This window comes from Sander vitreus, chromosome 14 (assembly GCF_031162955.1).
Source record: "Sander vitreus isolate 19-12246 chromosome 14, sanVit1, whole genome shotgun sequence".
Classification (NCBI taxonomy): Eukaryota; Metazoa; Chordata; class Actinopteri; order Perciformes; family Percidae; genus Sander; species Sander vitreus.
The window spans coordinates 18,600,912-18,628,016 of NC_135868.1; the positions used below are offsets into that span (position 1 = coordinate 18,600,912).

General features: G+C 40.2%; 1 protein-coding gene across 1 annotated transcript in view; it reads right to left on the reverse strand.

The window, feature by feature from the left end:
- The window catches only part of kcnh8 (potassium voltage-gated channel, subfamily H (eag-related), member 8), a 49,200-nt gene that overhangs the window by 14,402 nt on the left and 7,693 nt on the right, over positions 1 to 27,105 (reverse strand). Inside the window, exons 2-10 of the mRNA XM_078267594.1 lie at positions 21,674 to 21,907; positions 17,254 to 17,385; positions 13,592 to 13,725; positions 11,338 to 11,575; positions 11,054 to 11,211; positions 5,753 to 5,957; positions 3,458 to 3,667; positions 1,921 to 2,120; positions 201 to 450 (exon numbers count right to left, since the gene is read on the reverse strand). Of these exons, the coding sequence (XP_078123720.1) occupies positions 201 to 450; positions 1,921 to 2,120; positions 3,458 to 3,667; positions 5,753 to 5,957; positions 11,054 to 11,211; positions 11,338 to 11,575; positions 13,592 to 13,725; positions 17,254 to 17,385; positions 21,674 to 21,907 (1,761 nt within the window). The remainder of the gene's footprint in view (positions 1 to 200; positions 451 to 1,920; positions 2,121 to 3,457; positions 3,668 to 5,752; positions 5,958 to 11,053; positions 11,212 to 11,337; positions 11,576 to 13,591; positions 13,726 to 17,253; positions 17,386 to 21,673; positions 21,908 to 27,105) is intronic.

Consider the following 27,105-nt stretch of genomic DNA (forward strand, 5'->3'; position numbering starts at 1 on the left):
AGCCTTTAGGACAAGGCTCCTATTTCTAAACAACCCAACAACAGTTTTTTTTCACAATTAACCACACAGAGCTTTATCATGAAGCTTGCTGCTATGAGTTTCTATGTAAAACTATAATAATGGCACAGAGGGATTCTTGCTCCTTCTTTCACACACCATCACTCTTTCTCCCCTCCATCACCCCCTATCCTTTATCATACCCAGGATGGCCAGCACCATGCCGTCTTTCAGCACCTCCATGGACCCGGAGCAGACAAAGAAGATGGCCTGGAGTGCGTCGCCCTGTCGAAGGAGGTATTCTCCAGGAGCGCAGAAGGAGGTCTTGATGTGCAGTGACAGGGAGCGTAGGCAGCCGCGACTGGCCGAGGCAAACAGCGACAGCTCCAGGATCTCCTTGTTAAGGTGCATGGTGATGTCGGATCTCAGCTCGTCTGGGAAGTCCTTCAGCAGCTGTGAAGATGATGGGAAGGAGAGGGAGTGAGAGAATGTGGAATCAGGCAAGAGTGAGTAGAGCACGAAAGTGGTGAAAGCACAGCCATGCTGCAACTTAGTGATCACATTTCCAGCATTGGCTGCCTTTGATTTGATTCCTAAGCTATTGTACCACAGGAAACATGAGCGTCAAGTCTACTTAAGTTTATTTACATAGCCCTTAATCAATTGTTTGCCTCTGAGCGTTTTACAATCTGCACAAGATACACCCTATATCCTTAGACCCTTGATTCAGATAAAGAAAACCTCCAAATGTCAAAAACTTCCCTCTTCAAGGACATTATTATATATAGTATATATCATTTTATATAATTACATTTACATTCAGCAAATAAACAAAACTAACATTTGTTTTTTATGTGCTATGGTAAGTATATCAGCCAATATATGGTACATCTAAGAACAAGTCTTTATAACCCAGAACGTTGATATTACATGTAACTCAATGCTGGACCCTCAAAATAAACATGTCTAGGTCTAAAAACACTATGAATCACTAATATTCATCACTAACATGCAACTGTATAAATCAACACAATTTAAACAGTTGCAACACAACGCACAACATAAACACTCAAATATGATCTGGAAAAGCCCCTATCACAGCTAAAAAAACACAGACAAAGTCAAAACATTGCATGTCATCTATCTGTCTGTTTCCTTGTCGGGACTAAGATCTGGAGCTCACCATCACATTGAGTCGATCAATGAGTCATCAGAGCTAGGCTGACTTTAATCAACAGACCTATCTATAATTCAACTGTCTGGGATTCATCATCATCACTCCACGTGATGTAAGCGCTGGTCTGGGCTCTGACAGCCCTCTCACAGGCATTCACAGCCCGCAGGGATGTGCTGCTATTAGACTACTAACTATTTGCCTCCGTTTTCCCTGGGCTCAAGAAAAGGTGTCACCATCCATTTCTGTTTGTCTCTTCTCTATGCTGTTTTTGTGCCATAATGTTGTTGATGTTGTGTTGGACTAAGTGTGATGTCCTGTTGTCCCACTTTCATGTATGCTGACATAGTCCTGCAATCATGTCACCTGGATTGCCCACATCTCAGATTTCTGTACATTGGTTGTACTTTGCAGTGTGACTTCAACTACAGGCAACATAGAAAAGGCTCTGCAAGGGTTTAAACCCCCAGGTTACAAAATATCAAGACAATTTTCAGTTCATGTCTTCTGTCCCATCCTTGTCAGTCAGTGCTGAGGAAAACAACATGCTCTTACATGGTGGAGGATCATGTAGTACCGATCATATTATCACTCTTATGATGGGTTTGAATAGGGATGATGAGGATTGAGAAGTATGTGGTGTTTCAAATGAACTATTGATCCCGATATGCTGTCAAAAACACGAGTTAACTGAAAAAGGAGGATAAGGACTTATACCAGCTTGAGTGTATAATCTGTGCTGTTGGTACCTCATTACAGTCAATGCCGTTGTTGACCGACCAGGTCGTCTGAAAATACTCCAACATTCGCTGCTTGAGGCTCTGCGGCAGGTGATGGACACGTATGAAGTCCTTGAGGTCTTTGGTTCTGGTGTGGTACTGGGACCAGCGTGAGTACATCCTCTGGATAATGGCTGTCACATTACCAAAGACCAACGCGTGCATCAGTGCTACAGGTGTAGAAAGAGAGGAGTGCAAGGGATAAGGGAGAGATAGCGATAAGGGAACGTAAACATGAATTAAATATAAATAGATAATGGACTGTCAAGACAGGGATCCAAAATAGGAAAAACCTTTTGGGTGCTTTTTTTTTTAATTCCATTAAAATTAGGAAGAGGAACAGCAGGAACAGCAGGGGTTGTTTCAGTAACAGTGAGGAGAGGGTAAAGGGTGCAATGAGAGACACAACAAGGAGAAGTTATGTCTTATTTTCCTGTCTTCACACTCAAACAGACCTCTCCAAAACCACACAGACTCATACTAGTATGCTTGTAGCCACACTGCCAGTAGATTTTGACAGGAATAAGCCACGTTTGTTAAATGCAGATTTTTACTACGATGCTTGTAGGCTGTATGACTGCCCTTGCACTTGAGACTGATGAAAATGTAATTTCTGAAACCCTATTTGGATAATTAAAATAATTATTTCTGCCATGTAAATATAATTAAACATGATTCCTTTTTGGAAGCTGTCAATTTCCGCAACCAAATTAACAGTCAAACTAGTCAACCAGCTAAATATTATATTTGCATTCATGTCTTGCAGCTCTGCTCCTCCCTGACAGGAACATCAGTGTCAGGACTGAGATGAGCTGATTTGATTGGTATGACAGACAGATAACGTATTCTATTAATTTAATTCAGTTTCCAGCTGTGCCACAGGTATGTCACACACATGTGGACATGAAAGCACCGAACAAATCAAATTAAAAATCAAACAATTCCTTTTCTAGGCGTACAGTTATTCAATTCCTTCCACAATCTCATTACATTTGACCTATGGTCTGCTATAAATATGATATAACAGGTGCTTTGTAATAGTTTTCAATTTGCATCAACACACAAGGGATGGTGTGTGTGTGTGTGTGTGTGTGTGTGTGTGTGTGTGTGTGTGTGTGTGTGTGTGTGTGTGTGTGTGCATCTGTCACTGCTACAGTACTGCCCTCAGGCAGCCTGAGACATTTAACATTTAGCTGAACCAAAGTGGGGAGTGTCCACAGGGAGAACCCCGCCACGGTGACCTCTCTTCATCTCCCAAAACCAAACCTATAGTGTAACGATCCACTTTAAACTGAATCAGACCATCTTAGAAAGGTCTGTTTAATACAAATTATACTTTCTATTGGAAGATAATAAAACTGAACATGTCTTATTGAAATCTGGTATTGTTAGTATTGCTATTGAATGCTTAAACCAAGATATCATGGATTAGCAGTAGATGGAAATATAATTCTATTTTTAGAATACTTAACGTACACGTGATCGCTGATGTATGCATTCTGCGTACCTCCTATAAGCATGACGCAAATAGAGAATATCTTCTCAATGTCAGTGTTGGCCGACACGTTGCCGAAGCCCACGCTGGTCAGACTGCTGAGGGTGAAGTAGAGTGAGGCGATGTAGACGCTGCGAATGGCGGGGCCGCTGACGGTCCCGTTCACACCTCCTATGGCATAGTACGGCGACTCCAGACGCTTCCCCAGCTCATGCAGCCATCCTGTTTTTAAGATGGTGTAATAAGGGCATATTGATGGATGGAAGGAGAAATGGATGGTTAGAGCTGGTAACTAATGCAATCTTATTGTGTTTTCCAGGCTAGTAACATTGGACCACTTTATCTGTCACAAAAACATGTCATTAAGAGGCAACCTTGGGAGAATAGTTTTACAGCCTCACCTTCTATATTTTCACACATTTTCCAGTCTTCTTGCATTCCTGATGCTATCACTACAAATGCACCATGCGATTAGATTTTTTAAGAATGAGCTGCAGTAGTCATCACAAAGTTTGGTGCAGTGAAGCATAGTATAGATGCAGACAAAGCTGACAGCATTGTTATGGAAACTGTGGTACTGTAAGCAGTGCTTTCCTCTGTGTATTGGATTTAACAGTAGAAGCAGATCAGATGCCTGGGGACCTGAACTGATCCCTGGTCAGTACAGTGTGCAGACAGGCAGCTGATCCCAGCAGAGTCTCCTGCAGACACTGATGAATGGTAATTGGATGGAAGCCCCTCATAGCTGCCTGACTTCAATGCTCAGTTCAGCATCAGGACACATAATTAGGATACAACTCATTAATCCTGCCTCATGCACTGGCCTGTTATTTCATGACACTGAAATGCTGTAATTGGTGAAGAGAAATCTGCATTGTTCTCATGACCCAGTCAATGCTGACCCGGAAGGGAGGTAATTGCAAGCAGTGCAAGCTCATCGATACTGACCAAAGATCAGCCCAATGGGGCCTCATTATGTGGGGGACCTGGAGGGTAAGGGGCAATTACAAGAGGAATTGTGCCATTTGCTCAGTCAGTTTTTACAACACACACACACACGCACCTGCATGCAAGCACACACAGCTGATGTAATTGTTGCTCTCATAATTTCCATTCAATACATATTTTACAACAGACATAGGAATCAACAAAATCGATGAGGAAATCATGAACTTAATTAAGCCGTTTACTGAAATATTTAGGAACCCAGACAAATGGCATGCAGTAACTGTCTCTGGACTGCAAACACCCACCTAACATGATGAGTCCATAACAAGGACCTCTAAATTCAATATTATGTGTTTCAAACCCACACCTATGTGGCCTCTTATCAATTGCTCTATGGAGGATTGTCATGTCATACTGCAGTGCAACTATTGTGTAAAGTGCTTCATTATGCTATATGGTTTTTAATCTTGGTTGCACATAAACATCTACCTTAATAGCTTGAAAACCTACAGGAATGAGGTCCATAATGAGAAACAGGTCTATGGGTGAATATCAGATCTTACCTGCTGAAAAACAAAACCCGTGCAGGTTTCACGCATTGATAGCTTTTCAGAACTACTGTTGATTTGGAAATAATGAGCTATAAAACTGCAATGCACCAGAGTATTGACATCTAAACCGAGTCGCACAAATAACATTATAATTGAGATAAAGCAGAAATCTTTGCTCATAAAATCCCAGTGTTTCCTTTATATTGATCGAGTAGTACATAGCTTGACAGACCTGGGTAATGGCTCCCTCAGCTAGAAAAATGGAGATAAAATGAAAACACTTCATCTGGCATCACTATTGCACACAAATAAAAATAAAACACAAACAATTACATGAGCATCAATAACTCACAGTCGGTATGTCATGCTATGAGATGCCATTATCTGGTAATCATTTTGATTTACACTTTCATACACAGACCTTAGGACTGTTTACCTTTTCATTTTATCACTCAGCTAAATTTGGATTGTAAAAAAAGATTTTTAAGAAGTAGAATGTTTTGTGGTGAATCAGCAGATTGAGTGTCATACTAACAATGACATAATATAAAGAAATACTGTACCAAAGGCCTGTGAAATTGCACACATACATTTCATATCACATTACAATCCCCAGCAACACTACTCTAAGCTCCAATGGTGCCTGAAGACACACTTCCTGTTTATGGTATGGTGCCTAAAAGTACCCCCAGTGAACTGTAAGCCATAATTAAGTGGGTCTCACTACAATTATCCATTACTTTTTTAAACATCAACAACTGAGCTGGGAGGTGTTTTTGGATTTGTGGGCATAATTTGTTTTACTCACCGATATCCCAGTTGTAGGCATTGGCCTCCATCTCCATCTTGCCGATAATGTACCAGATGCAGGCCATCCAGTGGGCCAGCAGGGCAAACATTGACATGAGCAGCGTCAGGACCACTGTGCTGTGCTGAGAGTAGCGGTCCATCTTCTGGAGCAGCCGCAGCAAACGGAGCAAACGTACTGTTTTTAACAGGTGGACCACGGACACCTGGAGATTAAGAACAAGGACCAAAGGTGAATGTATTCTTAGGATGTTGATCATTAAAGTTATCGCTTGTTAAACCATTCAATACATCAAATCAATGCTTGTAAAACCCATTCAGTCCATCCAAACAAAAAAATAAACCATCCAATTGGAATTGTCACTTTGTACAACCAAAACATACAGCACTGTCTTCACTATATACTGTATCTCAACACTGTAGCGTTATCACCTCCCTCTCCACAACTATAGCTCCTGAGGGCAACATGTGTTTCATTTCTTGCTAAGCAGTGATCAAGTACCACAACTACTTAACCTCCTTTTCATTTCTTGACTTTTTCTGGTGTTCTGCTAAGGGCAAAGTCAGAGAGACACACAGATATAAAGAGAGTGAAACAGTAACTATGAAAGTGAGGAGCAGGCTGCAACTGTCTCCCCTTTTTACAGACAGTAAATCTCATGGGAAGAGCGATAAACCAGCTTAATACACACACAAACACTCACACGCTCAACGCTGCCTGAAGTGATAAAAAGCTCTTAGCCATGCTTCATGTCCTCTCCAACATTAGAGGCTGCTTAAATTCTCTTCAATTCTATAATTAGAACTTGACAAATGCATGTAAAGATGGAGGTACCGACAAAGACATACAAGCAAGAAAAGGGAAGGCAAGGCAAGAACAAATTGAAACCCAAATCAAACGCAGGAAATGGGGCTGGATCGGGCACACCTTAAGAAAACCACCCTCCAACACGACCAGACAGGCCTTAACCTGGAACCCACAAGGAAAAAGAAAGCCAGGAAGACCAACAAACAGCTGGAAAAGGTCTGTCGAGGCAGAACTCAAGAAAGCAACAACATCGTGGAAGGAAGCAGAGAAGACCGCCCAACACCGAACCAGTTGGAGGAAGTTCATGAATGACCTATGCTCCCCAAAGAGCAAAAGGGTTTAAACAAAATGCATGTAAACACATCAACAATATGAGCTATATGAAGATTTCCTGATGAAGGAGTCCTTGATTATAAAATGACCAATTAGAGCAACCAGGCGCTTGCTCACAGGAGTGTTTGTTTAGTTTTTTTAATCTCTAATCCTCTAGACGCACCCTAGTGGCAGCAAATTTAATTTGCAGCCAGGGTCAGCCTAGCAACTCTCCGTTGGCTTGCGAGCTGGAAAAACCAAACTCTAGTCAGGCCAATCACATCGTGTATAGAGTTGGTGGGCAGGCTTATGGCTGCTGCTGCTGGGAACAGTGGTCTTCTGGAAGACTTGGAATTAAGCTTTTCTTTGAGAAAAGAACAAAGAACGGCACTGAAATCATTCTTAAAAAGGAAGAGGTGTTCAGAGTTTTGCCGACCGGATACGGCAAAAGTTTAATCTATCAACTAGCTTCACTACCTTCTTCGTTGCTCTGCATGGTTGTAGCACTATCCTATTACATGCAGAGGGAATTTGAAAGACAACCGTTTATCCCGCCCCTCAGATTGAGCCCTGTCAATGGTGAGTTCCCAGACCCAACATTTTGATGTGGGTCTGGCTTGTCAGGCTACTAATCCTCACCATTGCCATACGGTATTTCTCTAGTATCCTGCTTTGTATCCAGTCTTTTCTCACTCGTTCTTTCACTCTAACAAATTAAACTACTTTTGCCACACTTACCATGACACAAGTTCCCTTTCACACACACATAGTGATTGTCATCTATTGTGCACCTGCTGCTCAGGCAATCTCTACCAACAGTCTATCATTTGGGGCTCGCTGTTGTTTATCCTTATTGCACACACACACACACACACACACACACACACACACACACACACACACACACGGAAGATATTTGTAACCTTTTCACAGGGATGTATGTTGCATGTGTGTGTATGGGGACTGGGAAAGTGGGACAGAAATCCTTTCCATAAAGGAATATATAACGTAATAACTAAATAATAAATAGAGGGAGGATGTGAGATATACGCAACAAAGGACCGATGACAAAGGAGGAGAGAGAAAATGTGTGTGCGTTGTTTGTGTGTGTGTGTGTGTGTGAGAGAGAGAGAGAGAGAGAGAGAGAGAGAATCGAAACGTTTGAACAAAGAGAAGAAGCGGTGTGGACAGTCCTTATCAGAGCTGTTCCTGTCTGTCTCTCCTGTATGTTTTATGGTGGTTTGTGCACACTCTTGCTGTGAGAATGGAAAACTTTTGCAGCACGAGTGGGTAATGAAGCCTCCTGCCAAGCCCTGGGGAGAAGCTCCATCTCCTCTCTACCATCTATCACCACCCGGCATCCCACCTATGGCGAGAGCAGGCTGCGCCACATCCCATTTTCCAGCAGCATAAGCAGTAAGCAACGTGATGTACCAAACAAAGCATTCACACCTCCTGCTACTTTCTCCTTCAACTTTTCCCTCTACGACTTCCATTTAACCCCTGCCACTTGCATTTGCATTTCCTCTGCTCATCAGGTGTGAAATTTACATTTAACTACTTGATTGACTTTATTTTCCTCTGATTTTTAAGGTAGTATTTGTGCACAAGACTATAACTTTACAGAAATGCTCATTATTTCTCCCCCTGTAGCTTCGTCTTTAGTGCTACAGTACAATCACAACAGTGTGACTGATGATTGATTTATTTTCATTGATGCAGCAGCACCGAGCCCATAAGCATCCATAACACTTTTCTCCAATACCAACTAGGCCTCCAGCCCCAGGAGCATTTATAGGAGCTCTAACAATAACTGCTAGACTGGGTAAACCCAGCCTGATCTGCTGACGATTTGATTTCGCCCTGCAGCTCAGGCTGGAAACCTGTACGTTTATTTATCCTGCTTCCGTTACAATTTTGCGGGGACCAATCACAAACTGGCTTATCCACCTGGTGCGCTATTGCCGGGTTTAACACGATGACGATAGAGAAGCAGCTTTTTGTTTACATTCAACATAGCAGGAACTATCTAATTGCGTACAGAGTCAATTGAACTATGCCCGTTGATCACGCCTCTTGTGCAGTAGAAAATACAGAGCAGACTCCCCAGACTAATGTTCAATCTTAAAAGATTGAGCTTGGTCTAGCTTGGCTTGGTGATAGCCAGACTAAATAACTGCAGCTGTTAAGTATTAATAACACATTGGTGTGTTTGGCCCTGGTGTAAAGGCATTATGACTACAGGAGACTAGTGCTTTCATCATCATCTTACTGCTGACCACTTTGGGTAGGTGGTTTTGGTATTACTGTCTTCAAAATATGAAAGCTAGATGGTCAACTAGTTGGGTGTAGTACCATTTAAGGTTTAGAAGTAAATAAGAAGTGCAGTAAAAGTTTGAAAGTTTTGTTGTTCCTTAAAAAACTACTCCAGCACCCTTAAACTACCTCAACAAACAACAAAAAACATCAACACAATTTAGTTTTTTCTCAAAGGAATGCGTTTTATTCAAATTATCCTTTCACATACATTTGTTGTGGGACACTCACACAAAAAAAGAAGAAACCAGATTATCAGGAGGATCATAAGAGGGATGATCATAGGAAATAGGAAAATAGGAAGGAAATAAAGAATATCTATGTATTGGACAAACAAGACAAGTAAAAAGAAAAGAGTGGAAAGGGTAAATGGGATCACCTGACAGACTGTAAAACATGCCAAAAATGCAGAAAGAGTGTTGTGGCCCCTTGGCTTATTAAAGGGTACATCAGTCTGAATGCTCCGTCCTTAGGGGACATCATGCAGAACGCTCAGCAATTACTGGCCACTCCCTCTGCCCAGCGGCAGCACCCAAATCTCACCCAAATCCCTTGCTACTGCTGGGAGTGCGTGGTATTTCCATTAATAGAGTCTGGAACCAAACAGGCACCTTCGCCTGAAGCGGCCTGTCACTGTGCCCACCCCTCAACTCACACTTTCTTTCACAGCACTTTTTTGGGGGGGGCTACTCCTGCTCTCTCTTTTCTCTCAGTCTTACCAGTAATCTTTGTCTCTTTCTTTTATTACATTGAACACATCTTCCTTTAGAATAGTTCATCATTTATTGTTTTTATTATTAGTTTGATTTCTGTTGTTCTATGAGGATTCCCCAAACATTTTGTAATAGAGATACGTATCATTTTTTGATACGTGGCTGGAGGGAAGTTTATATTGCCCAGAATTGGAACAAATTACATCCAATGTACTCTGTCATATATTGAGCGATGTATGAATGGAAATCACGCCATCGACTGATGATTCATGGGAACAGCATGTCTTGTTTTAAAATGTGATTAAAAAAAGCAACTTTAGAAAATAGACTTTGTTCCTCCATTGTCATCATGATGCGACTGATTATTGACGTACTTATTTTTTCCAAACTTGTCTGTGTGTATTTTTGTGTTGTGTCTAATGTATGTAATATTGCATGTTTGTCTTATATCATATATCATAGGGATGTCATGTCCACATTCAATTTTGTTAAGTTATTTGTTTAATAGTGTAACTGTTGTATTGTGTGTTGTATTGTGTGTTGTATTGCAGTTGTAATTGTGAGTTGTTTGTAAGTGTTGATTTGTCTCTCTCTATATTTTTATATGCATCCCAAAAGAATAGTGATATAGCAGCTAATGGGGATCCAAATAAACAAACTTTGATAGCTAGCAATTGTATGAAATCCAATACTGTATATTGGACCTTTTGACTCACATTACAGTGGTTGAGTGAGTGGAAACAGCAAATATTTCCCTAAATGAGAACCAGAAAGCAAAAACTTTCATACGTAACCAATCAAAACCTCCCTATTGTGCAGTGCTTCCATTGGGTGATATCATTCAGCTGCGGACAAGACAAGAACGTCTTCCTAATTGCTCCAGATCTACGTTTCTACCTCCATTCCAGTATTCTTAAGGGGGCCATGTATTGGACTCAACCAGAACAGAAAAAAAGGTTTTAATGAGACAGTTTTCATTGTTTTCTCAGGCCTTGTACAGTATGTGGAATCAATGCGAAGAATCAAAGAACGTTTTTCATCATTAAAAGTTGTATTTTAAATCAATTTATTTACAATGTGAATGAATAGTAGCTCATTGAATCTGTTTTATATTAAACCCTAGGGGTTAACCAACAAGCTAATGGCTACTCACCACGCTGACTTTGAAGGCATAGAGCAGGTCAAAGGGCAGCGCGGCCACCAGGTCAATGATGAACCATGTGGTCAGGTAATGGATGCAGATCTGCCGAGCATCAAAGATCACCTGACCCGATTTGCTGACATAAGTTGTGCGAAAATTAAAAACAATATCTGGCAGGAAAGACAAACAAATTTGGGGTTTGGTTATTGTAAATATATAATAATATATTTGCACTTAAATTGGTTATATTAGTTTATAATAAGTGTAATTCTCAGTTCTGCAAGTCTGAAACTAACCTATGATGAACAGTATCTCCACTGCGATATCACTGACAGTCGTGGTGCGCGTCAGGTCGTCGTCATCACCGATGAAGCACACGTTGTAGGGCACCGTCACAGCAACATAGAACGTGGCAAGTAGAATCAGCCAATCCCAACCAGCTTTGAATGTGCTGTAGTGAAGTAAGATGAATTTTGACTTCTTGGCATCTGCTACCTTGTACTCTGGCAGAGCAGGCAGATCCCCAAACACATTCTGGACAGGATAAGAAAACAGAAGTGATAACGTAGCAATAACCTGTTTCATCCACTTACTTTGTTTTGACAGTCCAACTCCATCACAGAGCCTGCATGTAGCCAAGGCTAAACCAAGATGAGGCCTGTACGCAAAAAATATATTTAAAAATGTAAAAATGTACTGTGAATTGTCAACCTAGCGTGCTAACTAGAAACAATTTAAGCAAATGCTATTTGTCAGGGACATAAATAACCTTGAGGGGGCTGCAACTCTACTCTTCTGGTACATTCTCACTGATCTCGTCGACCTTGTTTCTACCTGCAGCAAGTAGCGGTTTTCAGTGAAAAAGTTCAGCATGCTACCTGCCTAGCACCAAATGGCTGACAAATTTAGCAACCAGCTAACATGCTGTAGTGGAGCATAGACCGATCAGATTTAGTAGCCTGGGGCGGCTTTTTGTAATTAGAGTGAAGCGTTTAGCTCACTGCTTTTGCGTTGCTAAGCGCCTCATGTTTTATTTGCAAGAGCACCCTGAACACCCTGAGTTAAAAAAGAAAATCAACTCGCCCAACATCATTTAACTTCACAGTAAAATAACTGTTGGCTGAGGATGGGTAACTCGATGGTTGCCTAGTAAGAACAACAAAAAGACGCAACTGGTCAGATCGGGGTGTCTTCAACAAGAAAGGCGGTGCAGTGCGCTGGCTGATCGCGGAGAGGTATTTCCCTCAGGAGCTTAAGGAGAGTGAATATTTGACTTTTCACATTTGTCAGGTTGACTGTAAATGAATGCTAAAGTTGCTTTTTGTCTGCTTGAAGTGTAAATAGGGTATTTGCATATCAATTTCAAATATTATAATTAGGGCTGTCAATCGATTAAATTTTTTTATCTAATTAATTACATACTCGATTACATTAATCGAAATTAATCGCATACATAATTAACGGTGCCTGAAACGAAAAAAAAGAGTACTAAACAACAATTGGTGACATTAAAGAACGGCTTGTTTATTGCTAAGGCCATATGGTCAAAATTAAATGATTTAATAATAATGTATAACAATAACAATAACTTATTTCACTAGTAAATTGCTGTTGAACGACAAAAACAACAACCAGATAGGAAAAGGACATTTACAATAACTTCAAATGCACCATGAGGCTGTAGTTTACCAGTTTCATTGAACACACTGGCTGTGTTGTTTCTCCAACGGCAGCTACAGATTGTTACATCCCGGTGTTGAATCCTCTACAGTAAAACACAGTCAAACTTTACACCGTTTAGCGTTAGCTGTCAGCATTTTAACCGTGTTTAATCCAGCTACTAGCGTTAGCTGCTGTTGAGTATTGTGTTAACTAGCGTCACATGCAGCGGTGTTTGTTTCCTGTAACGTCTGTTTCAGAGCAGCAGAGAGAAGCGCAGACATATCAGTGGCACCAGATTTTCGTCTGTATGCAAACGTCAATATGGAATGGATTAATCTGCGTTATTTTTTTAACGCGTTATTTTTTTCAAATTAATTAATCAAAATTAACGCGTAATTTTGACAGCCCTAATTATAATATGTTGCGTTTAAAGCTTGTGCTGCCCCCAAGTGGCCGCATATCATTTACGCAGGTTTAAGCTTCTGGCTGTCTAAACACAAGGTTGCATTACACTTAAGTTTAGTAAGATCCAGAGACATGACAGTAAAACTAGTTTGCTAGCCTCATTACTGTATGTCTTGAATTCATTACAGTTGTTTATATATTTGTACAGCATCCTGATGTTTTGCCTCTGGTCACAAAGATCTTTGGTTTCTGATTATATTGGATGGGATTAAATGGATGCTACAAATAACTCATGTTCTTGCTCCCCCTTGCCACCTAGACACAATATTTCTCCTCAGCTCCCTGCACTTGGATTTTGTCCACTGTGCTTCAATAACAGCATTGATCTTCTCACTTCCTATATTACAGTCTACCCACACCCTCTTTTGAAATATCTTTCATCATGTTACATCCTGCCCTGTTGTTTGAAGTGCCTGATGATACCTTGTTGAGTTTAATCTTGCTCTTGCTCTTCTCTCTGCTGTGTAGGTGACCAGAGATGTGGTAAAGCACTGTACTGCTCCGCAGACGAGCTGAGCTGAATGGAGAGCCTGTTTTCACCCTGCCGCGCTGTCGATCTGTAAACACACACACACACACACACACACACACACACACACACACACACACACACACACACACACACACACACTAGTACATATCCCCCCTGCAATACTTTACCCCCCAAGGTTAACTCCTGATGACTGAATCAGTCATTAGGCTTGATGAAATACATAATATTCCATCATGAATGAGAAAACATTAATATGCAACAGGAAGAAGGTGTAATTTCTGAGCAAATTGTACAATTTCTGAGTGAAACTATAATTTTGCTTCTATAAATTTTAAAGAACGTGAGTTACCTGTTGTGATTCACATTATTCTTCCATAAATATTGGTTGATAATGTCTTAATATATACACTACAGCTAAAGTCAATTTCCAGCTTTGATAAGTTGCTACTGGTGCAGAGAGGCTGTTGTGTAGTGTATAGTATGGTAGATTATCTATGGTTGATTGCTACTGGGGTGGGTTTGTGTGTGCGCTTGCTGGCGTGCTTGTGTGTGTGTTTCTTCCAAGTGTATTGTAGTAGTAGATAAAGTAGATAGTGTAGGAGTGAAGTGTTCAGACTGAGGAGATGGGTAATAGGAGAAGGCATGTATTGCTGCTGGGTTCTGAGCCCCAGAGGACCAAAGCCAGATTGGCTTGATTGTGGATTATGGCAATAACAAAGCTGGAGAAGAGAAGTGATAACTGCTTTTGAGTGTCCTTTGGAAAGTGTGTGCGCTCTGTGATGTGTGTATATGTGTGTGTGTGTGTGTGTGTGTGTGTGTGTGTGTGTGTGTGTGTGTGTGTGTGTGTGTGTGTGTGTGTGTGTGTGTGGACCCCAGAAGACGCGAACAGACAGGGCCCATCCATAACGCGGTGCAGCCCTGGGGGATGCGGCACGGCAGGAGCACAGCGACATCCTTATTTTTAGATCTAATGAATTTCCCTCCACTTTTATAGCCCTTCTTACAGGGGTAGAGAGGGAGTATGGGTGAGGAGGGGTGGGGTGTGTGTTGTGTATAACGGGGGAGGCCGAAGGCATGTAGGGCAGATAGGGGAGGTGGAAATGGGGGAGGAAAGGACAAAAAAAAGGAGAAAGCAGAGAAGGTGAGGAGGGGAGACAGGAGTGAAAAAAGAGAGGAGATTGTTGATGCTAGTTTCCCTCTTTTGCACATTGCCCAGAGGTGTCCGTACATTGAAAGGCTTGAAAGGCTTCCCCAGTTAAATGAAAATACCCCAATGATTTCATAGTATCTGCATTTCTCCAGGTTGTTCTTATTTCTTTTTTTAAACAGGTTTAATGATTTTATATCTGCCCATCAATTCTTTTCTATGCACTTTGTAACTTTGGTGTCATACAGTACAAGCCAAGTTTACTTCTAACGCTTCTGAAGTGGCTTAAAGAAACAAGACAAGCACATCCCTTTGTACAACTGCACTGAGAACGGGATGAAAATGCAAATGTTTTGCAATATTCACAGCCATATTCTCATTTAAAATAGCTTGTCAGACCCAAAGCCATTATAGTAAGGCGCTCGTCTGTCCAAAGACATGCTACATCAGCCTTTCCTTTTCTGTGAAAAGCATTTTATTATGTGAGCAAAAATAACTTTTGCTTTCCACTTCCTGTTCATCCTTATTTACAGTAATGAGAGTAATTAGGCAAATTCAAGAAAGGCAGACCTGAGATGACAAAAGTCAGGTATGCTGACTTCCCAGACACACACATACACACATACACATTGACCTTCTCTTTTGCTTTGTAGGTGGCTTTTGGCTTTAGCTTAAGTGTTATAGGGGCCCTTAAGGTAAACCTTTGAGAAAATTGATTTTGCGGGCAGAATTTGCAACTTTTCTTCCTTTGGTTTTACAATGATGAATATAATTAAAATACTGGAAGGGCAAATGTGAGGTGAAGTTCTAACAGATATCGAAGCTCAGTAGATGTACTATACATCACAGACAATGCTGAACCTTTATCCTATACAAAAATATGAGATTTCATAGGTTTTCCTTAAAATACTCGATTACAATTACAAATATTAAGTTGTAAATATAAGTTGTGTCTTTATAATCTATAGCTATTTTGGCTCATTATGCTGTACATTTTGAACAACCCTGTCTCATAACAATTGTGTTCATATACTTCTACTGTCTAATGGAAATTCACATTTTAAAAGACATTTAATGCCACCGGAATTACTTTTTTCACATCACAAATTGTTAATATAGAACACAAATGGAAATGTTACCCATTTCATATTTCCCACACTATCTGCTCTTTCAATACAACATCCACTCTTAGAGTACATAGCAACTTAAGCATGATTATTTTTCAAGTATTTCATGGTTATGTTGAGGCACTCAAAGCACTATAGTCAAGGTTAGGGAAAGATGTGGTCTTATTAAATAAAGAAACTTTTCTTTTAATCATGAGACAGAACGCATGTCCTCTAACAATGAACATGTGTTTTTGTGGACAAAGCCCACTACCCGGTCTACGTGTCAAAATTCTGCAATCTACATCCAGCCCGACCGTCATGGTGCCCTATAAGAGTAGGTTGCACACTGGTTAGACAATTTCTAGTTTCTGCAGTTCTATTATTTATTCCATCCTGCCAGCATACTAGATCTGTAGGCCTCTGTGGCTGTAAGCACATGTGGGTATAGCATGTTAACTTCCTAACAAAAGTAATTTTAGACCATTTCAATATGCATACTGTCATCATTCAAATTGTTAATTAAACAACCACTCAATTCTTTTATAATACTTTACATTCAAATTAATTTATTGGTTATATATTTCAAGTAACCGAAATGTTTGTTAATGAGCTCCCAACCATATTACCTGCTGGGTCCAAACTGCCAAACTGGAAGTGAGAGCTTTCAATGGGCTTTACAGTAGAGGGAAATCAGACTATACCATTTTGAGTGGAGTACAGAGGGGAGTTTTCATTGTTTCAGGGAATGGTCGTTCTAAGTACTGTAAACAATCAACAGTGTTAACATTTTTGTGTTAGAACAATTAGAATTATGATAATGACAATATAATTGTTGTTGTTTTTACATAGATATTAAATAGTATTGTCCTAATTGATTATACACTAACTTTGGTTTGTCTGTAGGAGGAGCTTCCTGTTTAAAAGCAAGAGGGAGAAGCTCCTCGAGTTTAGTTCATTGTTGGAGTGGAAGTTGGTTCAGTGCAGAGCTGTTGGAAGCTTGTTGTTAGCTGCCCAATACCCATGAGCCTCATCTAACTTGTTCTTTTGTTGATTGAGAACAAATCTGTCTTTGGAGAAAACAAACTCTCCTTCAACACATGACAATCATACATATTTTGTCTTACGATAGAGGCTGAGGATTGGTTTTGTCTACAAAAGCATGCACAACGTTCGCAATTTGGTCCCCTAACTGATACACCCTTGCTGCTTTATTAAAGGCGTTAACATGACCAAAATCCATATGCTAAAGAGTAAGCATTTGATAATGATGGGGCTTTTCCCTTTCTTAGAATCCATTCAATTACAACACACCTTCCACATACATACACATACTGACCTTCCTTCTTGTCATCTTGGATGGTTTTGGCTTTAGTGTCGGTGATGTCCTTAAATGAAGCCAGAAAGAGTACCACATCTCCCTTCTCGTTCTTAATTGGCACAATATCTAGCAGGCACCAGAAAAGCACAGCTGAAAGAGAAGAAAAACTTATATACACCATCTCTGATTATACTCAGAGTTGATTTACCATGTGTGTGTGTGTGTGTGTGTGTGTGTGTGTGTGTGTGTGTGTGTGTGTGTGTGTGTATAGCAACAGTTTCACCGATTCCCAGACTTATTAATAAGCCTATCAACAGTTGGAAGTCCTTTAAGTAGACCAAGTCGCTGTTCCCCAGGAGATGAACCCATCTCTGAGGTCCCATCTCCTGCTAAATAAATTGCTTTTAAGAGGAACTGCAGGTCAGCATGCATGTTTCTGCACCAGCTTGTGCTTATTACTGTATTACTTTTTGAAGTTTGATTCACCAAAACAATATGACAGGAAACTGATGATGTTTTGGTTTGGAAAATGCCCACGGATTATACCATTCTGTAGACAAATGTGCCATCCCTTTTTCAGTTAGTCTGCTATAATATTTATATTTATTTTTTTATATTAACAATGGATTAAATGACGATGTTTATGTGAAAGGGTTGCACGTAGTAACAAATGCACAGGTAATTAACACCAAACACTGCAGTTCCCCTCTGCTCGACAGAGCATTTTCGCATCTTTAAGCCAATTTAAGCTTGTCAACCTTATTTCCATTACCTAGCTAGTGAAAGTGACTAGCTGGTGAGAATAGTGGAGTATCTAAAAGCTAAAGAGCCAGGTGTTCTTCTCAGGAGTTGGTGGAGACCAAAACAGAGCTATAGGGAGAGTGAAAATTCTACTTACATTCTCCAAGTGGCCATAAACACAACTTCAAATTAATGCTAATGTTGCTCCGTGTCTGCTGGATGTTTACAGTGAATAGGCTACGTTTAGCATAAAGTTCTCTATATTGACTGTATTAAAGGAGGTGTATGTTATCAAATTAACTCAAAAGTAATTCAGACTAAATCTCAACCGTTGGATGGGTTGCCATGGACATTTATGATCCACAGAGGATGATGACTTTGGTCACTCCCCTTGCTTTTCATCTAGTGCCATTGAAATTCCCATCAGCCTCAGATGTACTTGTTATGTAGCCTAACACTAACATGAATGCTAATTTGCTAACGTTGGTGTACTAATGAAGCTCAGCGCAAATTCTTTCAGGAAGACTTCTATATTACGCAATCACCACTATCTCTCCCTAAAACTATTTAGCTGTTATGAGGCATTTACTTTTCAGTAAACCAATCAGAATTGGCCACGAAATTCATGATCCAATCACAGCATGACATCCTGCTTTAAATGTCTTCTCTCCTTGCTATCAAGACATTTGTCTTTTCAGGCAAATATGCAACCCTCCTCCTCCCCTTCCACCTCCGGGCATTGTCAATCATTGCAACCTGAGTCCCTTTCTGGCAGACAGGTCCTTCGTTCGGTCTCCGGGTTCCCACTCCGGGTTCCCACTCCGCCATCACCAGTGTTTAGGCTCCATCTGGGGGAATATGTCTGGCTTCTATACCCCTTTAAATATTTTTAATGATGGAGTCTAATCCCCAAAGACTCTGTACATTTCATATTATGCTTATTTTCAATAAATATTTGCATATCTGCAACGAAATCTCTCCTGATTGAAATAAGCTGCATATCACGCTACACTGTTTTGCTAAAGCGTTGTGAATTGGAACACACTAAAATACAATTAAGTCTGACAACATAGAGCTGAGCCTGACAAGCTAAGTCTGAGATATTCTACACGGGCCACCGTACAGAGAATACACCTTTTCAATTTGGGTAACAACATGGCCTGTCATCTGGCACCCACTTTGAATTGTTTTCAAGGATTTTCACGTAAGAGGAGCTAAATTATGTTGAGCATTAGAGTGACTCAGAGGTGTTAGCCTTGTTAATGTTAATTAAATAATCACATCAAATTCAGTCCAATCCAAATAATGCTGTGGCATATGCACAACAGTGTCACTTGTATATGTTTTTTGTGGTAGAATATATTCGACGTAGGGGTATTTTTCATGTTTTCTCTTTGATAGTTTATTATTCAATGAATTCCTTATTTAAAAGGTCAACTAATATTTTTGTCATCTTGTCAAAATGTACCTTTAAAAGGGATTGTACTTGACATTCAGAACATTAATATGGCAGTAAACTATTTGCTATGTGAAGATGGAGTAATGGCATCCTGAGCAGAGGAAGCAGTCACACTCCCTCTGTGTCTGTCTGTGTTCTAATCTGAGTTCCTCTGTTATTTATTTGGACAGTCGTTACGGCCATGTGTGCGTGTCAGTGCATGTTAGTGCATGTGAGTGCCTTGTGCGTCGGTATTGCCATGACAAAGTATCGGTATTTGGCGAGTTGTGAAATGGTCTGTGAGAGCCGTATGGAGGCAATCTCAGACCACTTTTTTCAGTATTTCGATTTCAGCACCTTTAACCTCAAAAACTTGTTATGTACATGGCAGTTTTGTCAAGGTCTACCTCTCATTCCTTTCTATTCAGGCTAGAAATTAATTGCTGATTAAGAGGGATTTCTCATGGAGTTCCCTCCCATCACTCCCACTCACTGAATCGTCCTGCCTGGTGATGACTCAATTACAGTGTTTTTGTCTCTGCGTGTATATGTGTGTGAATGCTGCGAGACAAGGCAGCACTATCAAGATCACAGCGAGAAAAAGAGCGTTCCTGATTGCGAGCATGCAGCTTCCACTTTTCTCTAGCTGACAGACGGGGGACAAATTGAGTCAATCAGCTACGTTTACTTTCAGGACTCCGCTGTGACAGACGGAAAGAGTGGGATGAGACAACATAAAAAGGCAGAGGCAAAACAAAAGCAAGATAAGCATGGGAGACAGACAAATGTGGAAATGGTAAAATTGTGAAAAGAGAGAGACAGAGGGAGATGTAAGGTAACCAAAGGAAAGAGGAAACTGAAAGAGAACAGAAGGAAAAAGTAAATATGTTTGTGTGTAAAATCTGCTTTATAAATCAAGAAAAACCATAGGAAAGTGGCACAACATCTAACACATGCATACCATGATACTTGCATTTTTATAAAAGAGCCTACAGTAGAAATTCCTTTCAGATGTTGTCAATGTCACAACAAGGTCCATTTAGTAGCTGTATTGGAGCTTTGGATCGTACCACACGATCGTCCTGCTCCTGGTGTTTGACAGCCTGATAGGTGTATTAACCCTATTAACAGCTGCTTTCCCAGTTAGAGAAACAACTGACCAATCAGAGCTTAATATGTAAGAATGGGCTCCAAAAGCTAGCAAGCTACCTACAGTATCTATATTAATGAAAAGTAGCAACAGAAAAGTGTGGATGAAGTGGCACAGTGAAAAACATATTTTTTTCAACACAAATGACCACTTCTCTACGTCTGAAACTGAAATGATGTTGGTCGGATACATCAGTTGTAAGTGAGGGGTTAGGGCAAAACAAATCAAAATAAACCCCTTTCCAAACATGAACACAGTGTCACGCTGAATGAATGAAGTGAATTAAAAAAGCAATACAGCTACTAAATGGACCTTGTAGTGAGAACATTTTATCAACATGTTTCCAAAGTCAGGAATGGGCTTTCAATCTTAATCCTTACAGTTGTGTGGTCTATGTACAAATGAGAAAGCTTGCAGTGCTGATACTGTATAAATAAATAACTGATTTGTCTTGATTTGTGATGGAGCAACTGCAGAGAAATTTCCCAACAAACACAAATGCTGCCCATGCTTGATTTAAAAAAAAAAACACAAAACTGGATCTACTGCAAGAACATAAAGTATAAAAGCAAAGAAAACTCTCAAACCATACCACACCACGGCTAGCTTCTGGGCTCAGTGTAATCGAAGAAGACAGAGTTAAGGAGTCACTAGCTTACAGCTATGAAAATTGAATGTGTCTCAGCATTAAATGATAACTGGAGGATTTACGTGACTGATTTCTTGGTTAAATCACCTTTTAATGAGAATAGGCCAATAAAAAAAGTTATACATCCATTAATCTAGCCATTACTTCATCTATCTGTGGGTCCATCTATGCCAATTTAAATGTGGCGTGTTCAGAAATAGCCACAGAGATCTGCTATCCATTTATGTAAATGCAAAGTCCAACATGGTAATCACTGTGCACTCTCTAATGGCTTTCTGTGCTTGTCTTCTCGCCTTGGTTCCAACACTTAATTGGCAAATGGTTGAGGAAGGCACACAGTCTGTGTGCTTGATGGTAAAGTGTCGAGGTATGAGCACAAAAGAGCAGCAAAACAATAAATGGAGTACAACAATTGAACCAACATCTTAAGACGCAACCAAAACAGCTTTCCACTGTTTACCTGTCTTTTTGTAGAACATGATCTCATCTTTAAACTCCTTTCGCTCCTCCAGGGCTTCGTCAATGCTGAAGATGATGCTTTCACTGGTCTCTGGCCCGTACAGGAATTTACATGTACAGCTCTTCTGCATGACTTCGGCCCGGGAGAAGCCTGTAAGCTCACAGAAGCCATCAGAGCAGTAGACGATGGGAAAGCCCTTCGACATCTGTGCATTGGCCAGGATGAAGTTGCTGTCTGCAGTAGTAAAGGGAAGAAGAGGCGAGGTTAGAGAACGACATGGAGCTGAGGTAATTACATTATTCTTGAGGTTGTACGCGGTTGAAGATATCTGTGAGTTTGTTTAGCCAAGTTATCTCAATTCCTTTTAAAATAAAGGCAATACTGTTAAACTTCCCTGTTAAACATATCTTCACACTGAATGCAGTGACATAAAAAACTAACATCCAATGTGTTTTTCTGACTCTAGGTAAGAATGAAAAATAGTAAAACTCTCCACTGACCAAACTATAGTTTTAAATTATTCACTATTTTGCTCCTTCAAGAATCCTTGGAGGTCCCAATAATAATCCATAGACAGCCACCACATCCATAGCACTGCAAATATCTGGCAAAGCAACACTGATAACAGTAATTATTATTACCAAGAGAAGTTGTATTTTTAAACTTCAATTGACTTAGCATGAAACCTCTTATAATTAAGTTTCGGCCACTTGGGAGCAGCACAACAAGCTGTAAACACATCGACATAGCTGAGCATTTTAGCTAATAGCTGCTCTAGTTGCTGAGTCTTTTACCAACTCCTACATTAGGCCAATGAGGTGGGTCCAGGGAAGAACTTGTTTGGACACGTGTTCTGCGTGCCAATAATCAATGTCCACAATCTGTCTGCATTTCGGTGCTGTGACACATTTCTTTTGCACACTAATCTAACTATGACACGCAAACCTGGCAGCTGCTCCACCCAGTGCTCAAACATAAAACTGCAGATTAATTAGCATAACCAACATGGTATATAAACAAAACAAACAAAGTTGTGTAATGGCTCCAACAGTTGCATATTTTCACATCACCAAGACGTGGAGCAACATTAACATCATCATCATTCTGGTCAAGTTGATGCGAGCGGTGAGAGTGAACCAAGCAGTGAGCTGAAAGACGCTAGAACGCTACAGGGAAGAGCAGAGATGGGTGGGAATTATCTGTGGGTTGGTCAGTACAAGAGGCACCTTATACGTAGTAATTTGATCCATTGTTATTAATTATTGACAAGAAGAGCTTTAATGTTGTTATTTCAGCTGGACATTATGACTACTGTTCCCAACGGAACTTTAGCCAGCTCATCTAGAATGTTGCGCCGCAAACACTCTGGTTGTGAGACCACTGTTCTCTCAGCTTCAACCACCCACTTTTGAAACTTCAGATAATAAAAATTAAAGCAAATTCAGCTAGTCAAGGGGTGCCTCTCTGGCTGTTTCACTGAATTGCTCTCACTGGCCACTGGGGCTAAAATGTGACTTTTAATGCACCGATACACAGGCTGATTGGATCCTCAGCTCAGGTAGATGAAGGCCTGTGTGGGCTGCAATATGAAGGTCATTTACCTCAATAAATGACTGATTTACTGTACAGTACTTCAAACTGAAAAGCAATGGAATCCTACTCTTGAAACTCATTCCCTTGTGTCAAGAAACTGACCTTGAATTCACAATACTCTTAGTGAGGAGATACATTAAAGAGACGTTACATGTTAGGTAGAAATTTGTTTAAAGAAAAGAGTGAGAGAAAAAAACCTGAGTGAAGAATGAGTGAGGAATGTGCTGGAGTGATGACAGTGAAACAGAATCACACTAGTGCTGAAGTCGATCACAGTTAATTAGACTATTTGTGTCTAGCACTAAATACCCAGTTGAAATGCGCCAGCTGTTTATACCTAAATCCATCTATTATGGCACACAAACACACCCACTCATCCAGACAAACAAACACCCACAGCACCAATGGAGCTGAGCAGTGCTGATAGACAGCTAATGTTAACGGTACAATGCCCATCATACAAGTCAGTGGACTATATGGTTTGGCAGATTCTATAGTGTGCGTGGATGTAGATGTGGGTATTTGCGTGTGCACCTCCTAAAAAGTCTCAAACCACACACACATATTTGAAGGGGCATGCAGCACTAACAAGTCATATGCAAAACAGTAGCATAATCACAGTATATAAATGAGTCACACACTCATGAAGTCGCACACTCCATATACAGAAACATACAAAGCGACGTGAGCTTGTTGATAATCATAGCTTGAGACATCTTGCAAAGTGACTTGTTTCAATTACATAAATACATTTTCTGCATCAATAATTCATTTTTCCACTAACCCCAATGTTTAATTGTTTTATGTTGTACGTCAGGCTTTGTTGAAGGAAACCACCTTAGATTTGAACAGGGAATACAACAGCAGAGAACAAAACCCTTGTATGCGTCCCTCAAGAGGAATGAGCAACATGTTCTTTTTTATAATCCCATTCAGCAACAACAATTGCTTCGGCACGCTTGTTGGCACTCTCTAAAAATTGTGATTTATGTCACTTTCAGTAATGTGGGACGAGACAAAATACCCTGAGATTATACAATAGTGAATATTGTGAATAAAGAAAAAAATATTGAATAAAGGAATATAGCAACATTGCAAGTATGTCTGTGGCTCTCAGCCCCAAACATATTTGTTCCTGAAGGTGTACATCTTTAAAAATGGCTCATAAATGTATACTTTAATTTCTTTAAAATGCTAAATAATTTTCTACTGCAGCTGGGCACTGTAGTTTTTAGCAAATGCTACTCAAACAGGAGTAAATAGTGTATTTTTGGTGACTATTTTCAGAGGCAGATTTGGTTGCACTAATGACTCCAGCAGGAGGACGGAGTATGTGGGCTTGACTCAAAATAAACTACAGTTCCCATGCTCATCATAATCAAGAAACATGTCCCCCATTGCAAAGGCATGGCTTATTTATATGTTTTTAATCATTTTTGGACAGTAATAGTGGTTTATGGCTCAGAGAAATAATATCAGGTACTAGCTACACACAATATTTGTTAGTAGGACACATGGTAACACTTTACTATAAGGTACACAAAAATGTAGGTAGTTACTGAGGAACGAACGAATGAGTGTGATTTAAGCACTAATGATTTTACTGGTGAACAGACTGGTAGCTACTGTTAAATGAGTAACGAATGGTTAGCTAATGATTAGTTACTGGTAAACAGAATGGTAGCTACTGTTAAATGAATGTGTAACGAGCTTTGTTACCAGTAACTAATCATTAGCTAACCATTCGTTACTCATTCATTTAACAGTAGCTACCATTCTGTTTACCAGTTACTAATCATTAGTGCTTGAATTACAGTCAATCAGTAACTAATCATTAACGAACCATTAGTTACTCATTCATTCCTCAGTAACTACCTACATTGTTGTGTATCTTATTGTAAAGTGTTTCCAGACACATGTCTTGTCTTGAGATTGGTTGATATTAAGAAAAATGCAGATTATCATATTAAGAAAAATACAGATTATCACAGACTCATTTAAAGGATAATTCCAATATATAACAATTTGTTTAAATTTTTTGGCCATCAGTTCAATTGCTTATGATATGGTGTACTTATCAAAGTAGCTGAGGACATCTACAAACACAGTGACTTCCCTAAATAGAGGTCAGAACGGGCAAAAGACACAAGGCAAGTTGTATACAAGCCTTAACCTGTTTAGTCAGAATGTCCACCACTTTATTTGGACATTAAATAGAAAGTGAGCACATCTGTAATGTTGGTAATAATCTCTTACTGCATAGGGAAACTGTGTGCAACTGTGATAGATGTTTCTGATGGACAGTTGGGGTAATTATTTTACAGTTCACCTCCTTTTGCTCCTGGCTACCCTAGAGGTCTGATTGCCTCACCACTAATGTTTCTTGTCCCATCTGACTCCTTTTTGGCGTGGGTGTCACTGGCTTCTCACATCTCAGGAATTTACTTGGTCGGTATAATCTTACCATTACCAACAGGAATGATGATGATGACTAAATTATGAAACTAAAACCCAAGTGGTCATAAACTGGAGTAATGCTTTAACAATGTTTTTTGATTCATAGTCAACACAGACGAATAAAACACAGTGACATTGATACCGTTTATAAAAGAGAAAAACACAATGAGACTGTCATGTCAGCAGTAATACCCTGACTGCATGGCCCAGACAGATGGTCAGAGCGGGTTCAGCATTGGGACCGGCTGTCAGACGTGAGGCTCTTCAGGCTTGGGGTAAGCAAGAGAGAATCCGACAGGACTGCTGGCCTCTCAGGGACCCAGAGCAAAAGCCTGCAGCCTGTCTGGTGGCAGCTCCCCAGTGTAATCCATGAGAGGATGGTGTTGACAGAAAACGCATGTTTACAGGGAAATACACACTATACTGTCTTTGACAGTGGATTACTTTGTTTTGATAGAATTGACAGATGTACTGTATATTGTTTGAATGTACGGTATGCATGTGTGTATGCAGGAGATGTGAGGTGATGTTAGCTTATATCTTTTTGTTGTGATGCGGATTGGACCACTTATCAAATGTATGCTGAACGCATAAATCGAGACACAATCAAAAGACACTGTCATGTACATATTTAATGTTTTAGAGAAATGAGTTTTGGCAACCAAGTTTTAAGGAGCTTTATGAATTGTAGGATTATTTCTTTGTCATTTCGTAATCTTGTTTTGTGCAATATCAGCCATTACTACTGTTGTAGGTTTACACAGAACATGACTAACCTTTACTGTCTTTTTTTACTTTGTCCTTTCCACCAATTCCCCTCATCCTTCATTTTCTCTACCTTTCATTTCTCCTCCTCCCTCCTACTGTCCTAATTTCCTTTCACCTACTCTTTTACTAATGCGCCAGCATGACAACCCCCCCCCCCCTTCTTGCAACCGCCTGCTCTCTAATATTCCTACCCTTGCTCCTTTTTTTTCTTCCCTCTCTATATTTCCCCTTTTCCCTCAATCCCTCTCACTGACCTTTGTTCTATTCCTCCTGGCCTGTCAACCTTCCTTCCTTCCTTCCGTCCTTCCTTCCCTCCCAGCTGTTCTTTATGTCCCTTCTACCATTTTGGATCTCTCCACCTAATTAGTCTTCATCTCCTACCTTCCCTTGGAATTCCACCAGACTATCCCTCTTTTTCCCAAGAGCATCATCTGTCTACTTTCACTATCTTCCCTCTGCACCTGAAACTCTGCTAAAGGAAAGGTCTGACTCATCTCTCCTTCAGAGTCCTTTTCAGATTTCATCTCACCATCTCCCACTTCATCACCTCCCCTTTGTCTCTCTCTTTTGTTACTTTTTTTTTTTTACTCTGGATCTTCTCTCCTCTGTCTCAA